General features: G+C 38.2%; 2 protein-coding genes across 2 annotated transcripts in view; both read right to left on the bottom strand.

Moving 5' to 3' along the window:
* The window catches only part of CEP192 (centrosomal protein 192), a 117981-nt gene extending 114971 nt beyond the window's left edge, over nucleotides 1-3010 (bottom strand). Inside the window, exon 1 of the mRNA XM_045298291.1 lies at nucleotides 2971-3010. Within this exon, the coding sequence (XP_045154226.1) occupies nucleotides 2971-3010 (40 nt within the window). The remainder of the gene's footprint in view (nucleotides 1-2970) is intronic.
* A 784-nt stretch (nucleotides 3011-3794) lies between these two features.
* On the bottom strand, nucleotides 3795-10244 carry LOC123522602 (centrosomal protein of 192 kDa-like). The gene is made up of 2 exons (XM_045298286.1): nucleotides 10081-10244; nucleotides 3795-3924 (listed from the first exon to the last, which is right to left on the bottom strand). Exons 1-2 carry the CDS (start codon nucleotides 10242-10244, stop codon nucleotides 3795-3797), a joined length of 294 nt encoding a protein of 97 aa, XP_045154221.1.
* Nucleotides 10245-10465: the final 221 nt, after the last annotated feature.

The raw sequence follows: 10465 nt of genomic DNA, 5'->3' as shown, positions 1-10465 counted from the left end.
GGAGGGAGGGAGGGGGAAAATGAGGTGCTGATACGAAGGGTTCAAGTAGAAAGAAAATGCTTTGAAAATGATGGCAATAAATGTACAAATGTGCCTGACACAATGGTTGGATGGATGGTTGGATGGATTATGATGAGTTGTATGATCCCCCAACAAAATGATTTTTTAAATTTTATTACATTCAAGTGTTGCTATCAGGTGCCATTTAGTTAATTGTTTACTCATTACAACCCAATCTGACAGAACTGAACTGCCCCAGAGGGTTTTTTACATGCTATCAATCTTTAGAGAAGCAAACTGTCAGGTCTTTCTCCTCGGTAACTGCTATGTGAGTTCATATTGCCACCTTTATGATATAACATTAGTTAACTTAGAAATAATAGGAGCCCTGGTGGTGCAGTGGTTATGAGTTGTGCTGCAATCTGCAAGGTCCATAGTCTGAAACCACCAGTCACTCCGTTGGAGAAAGAACGAGCTTTCGAGTCCAATAAGCAGTTTCTGTCTCAGGAATTCTATCAGTAGTTGTAATACAATGGCATATGGTATACCAAGATTAAAAAAGTCTATCATTGCTACTCTGTCCAACTAGACTGTCAAAAGTCTGTCATTCTGTGATCGCTTGCATATTACTCAGATGTTGGAGCTATGCCACTAGTATTTCAAATATTTGAAAACATGCTGAGTGAAATGTCAGTCACAAAAGGGCAAACAGGGTATTTGAAAAAGGGTCACGCATTGTGGGTAGGTGTCAACAGGGCTTCCAGATTAACAAAAGACTAAAAGGAAAGACTAGGCAGTCTACTTCTAAAGGATCAGCCACTGAAATACCTAAAGAATAGAAGTAAACACTGTTTGACATAGTCTGAGAAGTTGGAAGGCACTCAAAATATGACAAGAAAAGAACTGTGTCCTCCTCAGAGTAAAGTTAACCTTAATCACTTGGATGGAGCCAAGTTTTCATGACTTTCATTGCTGATAGGGCACAATTTGAAATGAAAAGAAAGAGCCATAAACTTCCATTAATAACAAGAACGTGGAATGTACAAAGTAAGAACCACGCAAAATTTTAAGTCTTCAAATATGAAGTAGGACAAATAAAGATCTATGTCCTCAGCATTAGTGAGCTGAACTGGATAGGTACTGGCCATTTTTAATGGGTACTAAGCCAGGAATGATAAATTCAAGAGAAGCAGTGTTGCATGTATCATCATTTAAAGATGTACACTGAAGAACAAAACTATATGTGATAGGATAATATCCATGCATATATAACAAAAGATCAGCTTAGACAACTATTATTCAAATTTAAAACCAACCATTGAAGCCAGTGATAAATTGAAACATTCTACAAACTTGTTCAGTCAGAAATTGATCAAACGTGCAATCAAACTGTATTGATAATTACTGGTGACAGAATATGAAAGTTGGAAACAAAAAGGATCAGTAGTTGAAAATAATCAAAGTAATATGGGTTGCCAGAAGAACAACAAACCTATCTTTGAGGAAGTACAGCTAGACTAATCCTTCGAAGCTATGATGGCAAGACTTTTATCTCAGGAACTCTGGACACCTTATCAGGAGAAACCAGTGGCTGGAAAAGGACATCATGCTTGCTAATGTACAGGATCAGAAAAAAGAAGACACTCAACAAGATGGAATGACAAAGTCTACAACAATGGGTTCAAACCTAACAGTAATTCTGGGGACACAAGACTAAGCAGTGCTTCATTCTGCTGTACATGAGGTTGCTGAGTCGGAACTGACTCTCCCATTGTACTCTATACAATGGGAGAGAATGAGATTTTGTCCTTTCCTAAATACCCATATATACTCAAGTATAAGCCGACCCGAGTATCAGCCAAGGCACCTAATTTTACCACAAAAACTGCATAAAAAATGGGCTGACATACTTGGCTTATACACGAGTACATACGGTAAGTAAATTTAAAACTACCATGTCTAGAGGAAAAAAAAACGGCTTTTCAAAACTAAGAAAGACTTAAAGGAAATGGGTATATTTGTCAAAATAGGAAATGTTCTAAATTATCAAAAGTGCTAGTTTTCTTTTCATCCTGTCTCTGTTCTTATCTCTACCCGTCCTTCTACTTATGCTGATTTTTACTCATCTATGGATGAAAATGTTTTTCCTTCAAGGAATTTTTCTGCCCATACGACTGCAAAACAAAGCATGAAACAGAATCTTTTTTTTTAATGATTTTATTAGGGGCTCATACAACTCTTATCACAATCCATACTTACATCAATTGTGTAAAGCATTTGTACATTCATTGTCCTCATCATTCTAAAAACATTTCCTCTCCACTTAAGCCCCTGGCATCAGGTCCTCATTTTCCCCCTCCCTCCCCGCTCCCCCCTCCCTCATGAGCCCTTGATAATTTATAAATTATTATTTTGTCATATCTTGCCCTGTCTGACGTCTCCCTTCACCCACTTTTCTGTTGTCCATCCCCCAGGGAGGAGGTCACATATAGTTCCTTGTAATCGGTTCCCTCTTTCCAACCCACTCTCCCTCTACCCTACCAGTATCGCCACTCACACCACTGGTCCTGAAGGGATCACCCGCCCTGGATTCCCTGGATTTCTAGTTCCCATCGAAACAGAACCCTTATCAGCACATTACAGCCATTTCACCAGCAAGTAGAAGTGGAACGGGTACTGAACCTCAGCAAAAATCCCCAAATAGAAACTAATTCATCATTTTGCATACTAATTCGAAACCAAACATTTTGGAAACCTAAGCAAAACTAGCTTCCTATCAAGTGAATTCCAACTTACAATGACCTTACAGAACAGAGTAGAACTGCCCCTATGGGTTTCTGAGACTAAATTTTTATGGAAATTGAAAGCCTTATCTTTCTCCTGCTGAGTGGCTGATGGTTCCAAATTTCTAAATACTGTAAACAGTCAGCAGCACAACGCAAAACCTACTACACCACTGGAACTACTTACTAATGGTTAGGTCTAGTGCCTCAGGGCCATCCTCATTCATGATCAGGTATACGAAAATTTCACCACAGAATGAAATAATAAGTAGTTTAAACATGTCAGGATAGATTAAAAAAACAACAACATATTTTTCTAAATCTGAATATTTGTGCCTGAGACAAATCTCCAGCTCAAACTATAATCTACTTTGCAGTTTCTCCATCTCACTATTGAAACTGTAATACATGAACTACCATAGCTTAAGCCAAAAGTAAACTCATGTTTATAAACAGTATGTTTATAAACAGGAGATAACATAAAACACTAATTCTTATAACAGTATGTTTGTTTATAAACAGTTTAATTTTGTAAAAAACACATCACATATATATATGCATTAAGAAGTCTGGAAGATTACAAATGAAAATGTAATAGAAGGATGCTCTCTAATTAGTAAAATTACAGACCTTCAGTGTCTTCCTTGCAATTTGCTACATTTTTCAATAGGCATATTAAAATATATGTATTTTGAAAGATTGAAAATACTGTAGAGAGCTGAGACTACATTGAGGGCAGAAAAATCCAGAAAAAGATGGTGAGAATGGCAGCATAACTTTAAAAACGTAATCAATGTCACTAAATGGCAAACGTATAAATTGTTGGACAGGTTTAAGTTTTGCTGTGTATACTTGCCAACAAAAAAAAACAAATAAAATATATAGAAAATCTTTGTGATTAAAATATCATGAATATGGTAAAAGATTTTTTATATACTAAGTCACAATCATATTTTCATCTTCCATAAAACTGATTGAGACATGTATTAGCATAAAGATTAACATATGAACTTACTCATCATCAGGGGAGCTAAGATGTAGCCTCTGTTTGGGTTCAGTATCAGGCTGGCTACTGTGAGATGATTCAGATGGAATTGAAAATCTCTCTTCTACTAAGTAAGATGCCTGGATATCAGAATACCTAAAACCAAAAAATTATTTTTTTTAATTATTAAGAATTATATTATGCTTATTTAAAATTCACCATGACAGAAAAACCAACCTTCTGGTGTATAATCAAATAGGGTAACACAGTATTCAAAAACTATTATCCAATGTGCAAAGGACAGGAAGCCTGTGTATCAACAAGGAAGTATTTCTATGTGAACTAATCCAAAGCTTGCATCCCAAAGATAAAGATAATGCTCCTTACAAATGTTTAAGTTGAAAAAGATTGGGAAAGTGAATAGATATTTAAACATGGATAAAATTTATACATTATAGGGCATTTACTGAAGTATAAAGAAATATATTTATATATGAGGATGGGGAAATAGATCCATTTGCATACATTAATAGGTTTAGTATTAACGTAGCAGAAGGACATCGGGCCTCCACTCAAGTCCTCCCTCATTGCAAGAATACTTTGTTCTATTAAATTGGCATTCTATGATGCTCACCTTCCTGACACAATCAGTGAAGACAAAGCAGGTGCATAAGCAAATGTGGTGAAGAAAGCTGATGGTGCCCGGCTATCAAAAGATAGGGTCTTAAAGGCTTGAAGGTAAACAAGTGGCCATCTAGCTCAGAAGCAACAAAGCCCACCAACCTGTGTGATCACGAGGTGCCGAAGGTATCAGTCATCAGGCATCATCAGAACAAAAAATCATATCATTGTGAATGAGGGGGAGAATGCGGGGTAAAGACCCAAAGCCCATTTGTAGGCCACTGGACATCCCCTTACAGAAGGGTCTCAGGGAGGAGACGAGCCAGTCAGGGTGTGATGTAACAACGAAGAAACACAACTTTCCTCTAGTTCCTAAATGCTTCCTCCTCCCCCACTATCATGATCCCAATTTAATTCTACCTTTTAAGCCTGGCTAGACCAGAAGATGTACACTGGTACAGATAGGAACTGGAAACACAGGGAATCCAGGGCAGATGATCCCTTCAAGGCCAGTGGTGAGAGTGGCGATACTGGGAGGGTGGAGGGAAGGTGGGGTGGAAAGGGGGAAGTGATTACAAGGATCTACATGTGACCTCCTCCCTGGGGGACGGACAACAGAAAAGTGAGTGAAGGGAGACGTTGGGCAGTGCAAGATACGACAAAATGATAATTTGTACATTATCAAGGGTTCCTGAGGGAGGGGGAGCACAGAGGGAGGAGAAAAAATGAGGAGCTGATGCCAGAGGGTGGGTGGAGAGCGGATGTTTTGAGAATGATGAGGGCAAAGAATGTACAAATGTGCTTTACACAATTGATGTATGTATGGATTGTGATAAGAGTTGTATGAGCACCCCTAATAAAACAATTTTTAAAAATTACACATTATACAAAGATCCAGTGTCATATTTGGACATAGACAATAAGGTATATTTAAATTGGTTGTAAAAAAGGAAAAAATAACCAATGTTAAGAAAACAAAAGTTTACTTCTAAGGAAAGCAAAGATGACTAATGCGGTGTCTTTTATGGCTTCTAGCAACAGCCTTTGTAACTCCCACCATAAGACTCTGCAGGACTACATATATGTGAGATGTATGTGGCCCAGCAAGGGGATCAGATAGTGTAAATAAGAGACATAGCATAGTTGTGGGAGTAGGATCATGCATGAAACTCTAATGACTGTAGTTAGTTCTGCAATCCCACTAGGTTTTAAATATGTCTCACTCAAGTAATTTGCATTTAAAAAGACATGCAGAGCCAACCAGGACTGCTAACAAAACAGCAATGCATTTTGAAAAGAGGACATGAAGGGGAAAAAGTTTGATCACTTGGCCTTTTTATTTTGAGCAGTTGATGGATGCAAAGTCAGCCCCAGTACCTATCGGAAGAAAAAAAAAGCTGTAAGAAATGGAAGTTAAAGGGTATTAGAAAGCCTAGTATAGAAGAAGTTCAAGGGAGCTGGTGAGTAGACAGGCTTGGTTGTAGTGACTACCTGTGAGGGAGGTACAGCAACAAAAAGGTGATTTCAGTTAAGATATATTCTCTGTGGCACTTACATAATGTCCTGTCAATTTACGAAGGGGTGGAGTCTAGCCTGTCAATCAGGTTGCCTCTTGATGACCTCATCTGGAGGCGCTGTGGAGATAAATAGCTCACTGGAGACCAGATACACTATCCTCACTCTGCTTATCTTCCTGCTGACAAGCCACATGGACACATCTGATGGAACCAGAGCCCTAGAGCTGGAGGAGCCACATGGAGCCCCATGCCAGTGCTGAGATGGTAACATCTGCACCCACAAAACTTTCTGCCCACAGGCCTGTGATCTAGCTGCATTTGGGGTCATTGCATGTGTTACATTAATGGATTGATATTGGACATATGGACTAATATTGGATTTATGACTTGATCTGGACTGGTCTGTGATGTTTTCTTAATGTACAATTGCTTTTTGATATAAAGTTCTCTCTTATACACATATGCATGTCTCTGGATTTGTTTCTCTAGTCTATCTAGACTAATACATTCTGTTTGTACCCACTGACCTAGCGCAGGAGATTAGGGATTAAAAAAAGAAAAGGCTAGCTGGTCTAAAATGCAAGAAACTAGTGGTTTCCTGAGCCTACAAGTGGTGCCCATTAAATAATCCCATGCCACTGACTTATCTCATACAGTGATGAGAGAAGTAAAAGGCGGGCTAGTCTGAAGTTCAAAGACATGTGTGGACTTTTGAACTTAGGGATGATTCCCATTGACAAAGCTTGAACGAAGAATAAGCTGACCAAAACCCAACTAAATGAAGAAAAAAATATTTGATATTATGAGCTGGTCTGGACTTCACTTATACAGAAGCTCAAGGTTCCAATTGGAATAGAAGATTCTTCAAAGTACTGTTTTAACAGGGGAAGCTAACGAGTGTACTTTACAATTAATGGGACCCCTGGAAGTGTAGTAGTTACATGTTGGACTGCTAACCTAAAGGTTAAGTAGTTCAAAACTACCAGCTCCTCTGTAGGAAAACAAAGCTTTCTACTCCCACAAAGAGTTACAATCTTGGAAACTCATAAGAGCAGTTCTACCCTGGACAATATGGTAGTTATGAGTCAGAACTGGCTCAATGACAGTGCGTTTTGGTTTTACAATCATGATGACTGGAAAGGGAAATTAATTCTTCAATTATGAAATGACCAATGGCTAGAAGAGAAGAACTAGAGGGTGGCCTACAATGCTGTGGATTGCTTAATATGAACCATCTAGCCATTGACTTTGTAACTCCCAGGAAATAACTGGGTCAAAACTCAAACGCACTGTCATTGAGTTGATTCCAACTCAGCAACCCTATACGACAGGGTAGAACCCCCCTGTGAGTTTCAGAGACTTCAAATCTTTACAGAAGCAGATAGCCCCAGCTATCTCCCATATAACACCGTTTCCACACCATTTTTCACAACTAACAAATGAAAAGTCATTATAAAAATAAGCTATAATAATAAATCATAAAATTTAATTAGACTATTCATTACTCTCAATCTGTACCTAATATAATATTTTAGAAGTGTTATGTTGCCATGTTTACATTAAATTAAAATCCAATGTACTTAAAGAGAAAATTAAACCAACAGAGGGAAGTGGAGAGGAAAGCTAAACCTGACTATTCCCCAGATGCTGACTCCTGTCCCTTTTTGCCACAGCTTGGCATTCCTACTTATTCACGAGAAACTCCTATACCTTAATTCTCCGTTAGGATTTCACTAATTAAAATTATAATAAGGCTGAATTAATGTTAAGTTAAAAACACTATAGAAAGAAAAGCAAAATGGATCAAAAGATTCCTATTAACAGAGTAACGATCTAGGAAGCTATGTGTAGAGGTATAAACATAGGTGTGCACTTATCTAAATATATTAATTCATAAAAATAGATGTATTGATCTATGTACATGTACATTTGGCTATACATTGAGGAAGTGGGCGGATGTGGGCCTCTGCTGAACCACTCCCTCAACACAAGAACACTTTGTTCTAACAACACTGCATTCTGTGATGCTCACCCTCCTAACACAATCACTGAAGACAAAATAGGTGCATAAGTTCCAAAGTCCATCTGTAGGCAACTGGACATCCCCTTACAGAAGGGTCTTGGGGAGGAGACAAGCCGTCATGGTGCAGTGTAGCAAAGATAAAAAACATACAACTTTCCTCTAGTTCTTAAATGCTTTTCCTTCCCCCACTATCATGATCACAATTCTACCTTACAAATCTGGCTAGACCAGAGGATATACACAGGTAGATAGGAACTGAAACACAGGGAATCCAGGATAGATGAACCCCTCAGGACCAGTGGTGAGAGTGACACTGCAGGGAGGGTGGAGGGAAGGTGGGGTAGAAAGGGGGAACCGATGACAAGGATCTACATATAACCCCCTCCCTGGGGGATGGACAACAGATAAGTGGGTGAAGGGAGATGTCGGACATTGTAAGACATGACAAAATAATGATAATTTATAAATTATCAAGGGTTTGTGAGGGGGAGTGGGGAGAGGAGGGAAAATGAGGAGCTGATACCAAGGGCTCAAGTAGAAAGCAAATGTTTTGAGAATGATGATGGCAACAAATGTACAAATGTGCTTCACACAATGGATGGATGGATGGATGGACTGTGATAGTTGTATAATAAAATGATTTTTAAAAAGAGTTGTATAAGCCCCCAATAAAATTATTTTTAAAAAATGGGTCGTGCACAGCTATCAGAAGATATAGCATATGGAGTCTTAAAAGTAAACAAGCGGTCATCTAGCAGAGAAGCAACATGCCCACACAGAAAAAGCATACCAGCCTGTGGGTCAATGGAATCAAGCAACAGGCACAAGAGGACCCAAAACAAAACAAAACCCAAAAAAAATATTGTTGAGAACAAGGGGGGGTCAGAGCAGAGACCCCCCCCAACCCATATGCAAACAATAGGACATCCCCTCACAGAAGAGTCACAAGGAAGGGAGAAGTCAACCAGGGAGTAGTATAGCACAGATGAAACACAATATTCCTCTGGTTTTTTGAGGCTTCCTCACCCCACCCCACCCCACATCATAACTCCAGTCCTTCCTTTCAATTCTGGCTAGATCAGAGCACAAAACTGGTACAGATAAGAGCTCACAGCACAGGAATAGAAATGTAAGTAGCAATACAGAGGGCTGGGGAAACATGGAGAAGGGGAGCAAGGGGGAACCGATTACAATGACTGATGCATAATCCCCTCCCCCACCAGGGGGATGAACAATAGAAACATGGGTGAAGGGATACAGTGGTCAATGTAAGATATGAAAGCAATATTAATTTATAAATTATTAAGGGGTCACGAGGATGGGAGGGGAGAAGGGAGGGGAAAAAGGAGAGCTAATACCAAGTGCTCAAATAGAAAGTAAATGTTTAAAAAAATGATGATAACAACATATGTACAATGATGCTTGATACAACTGATGTATGGAATGTTATAAGATCTGTAAGAGCCCCCAATAAAATGATTAAATAATAATAAGAAAATTAAAACTACAAAAAAAAAAGTTCCGGATGTTCAAGCCAAACTCATCTACATACCCAATAAGAAAATTAGATGGGGGGGGACACACCAATTACAAGAATCTAAGTATAGCCTCCTCCCTGGGGGATTGACAGCAGGGAAGAGGGTGGAGGGAGACGTCGGACAGTGTAACTTATGACAAAACTATAATAATTTATGAATTATGAAGGGTCCATGAGGGAGGGGGGAGTGGAGAGGGAGGGGGGAAATGAGCAACTGATATTAAGGGCTAAAGTAGAAGGCAAATGTTTTGAGAATGATGAGGCCAACAAATGTACATGTGTTTGACAAAATGGATGTATGTATGGACTGTGATAAGAATTGTACAAGCCCCCAATAAAATAATTTTTAAAAATAAATATAGTAACACAAAACTAAAAAAAAAATTTTAATAAAAATAAATAAACGTTCACCAAGAGTAGAACGTATAAATTATATTTTATTTTTAAAAAAGAAAATTAGATGGGAAAGAGTCTTACCTTTTCCATACTGATTTTAGAAAATTGGTTATCTACCTCATATATAAAACAAAAAGCTCAAGCATGACTAAACAACTTTAAGTATCAATGCATGCTAAATTTTATAAAAATATATAGATCACTCAAATAAATCTTACCTGTCATTAGTGTTGGCTGTATTTCTAGCAAGTGTGGAAACTGCAATAGGCAAGCCCAGATTTGAAGAAAGAGTGACATTTTCCAAAATTCCACTATTAGCAAGTAATGAACTGGTTAAAGAGTTGGGAAATGACTCCTCTGCTATACCTTGAAAATCTTCCATCTCACTGCAATAACAAAAATACTTTTATAAATAAAATGTTACCATAAACAAGAAACACTGACAAATATTCAGAGGTTAAGTAGCATATACACTCGAATATAAGCTGACCCAAATATTAGCCGAGGCACCCAATTTTACCATAAAAACTGCATTAAAAATAAGCTGAAAAACTTGACTTATACATGAATATATATATGATAATTCTCAGACTACTTGTCAAC

The sequence above is a fragment of the Echinops telfairi genome, unplaced genomic scaffold (assembly GCF_000313985.2).
Source record: "Echinops telfairi isolate 266 unplaced genomic scaffold, ASM31398v2 ScPeMD7_4;HRSCAF=17, whole genome shotgun sequence".
Lineage (NCBI taxonomy): Eukaryota > Metazoa > Chordata > Mammalia > Afrosoricida > Tenrecidae > Echinops > Echinops telfairi.
The sequence above is the reverse complement of the archived record's forward strand: the minus strand, read 5'-3'. Positions and strand labels throughout refer to the sequence as shown.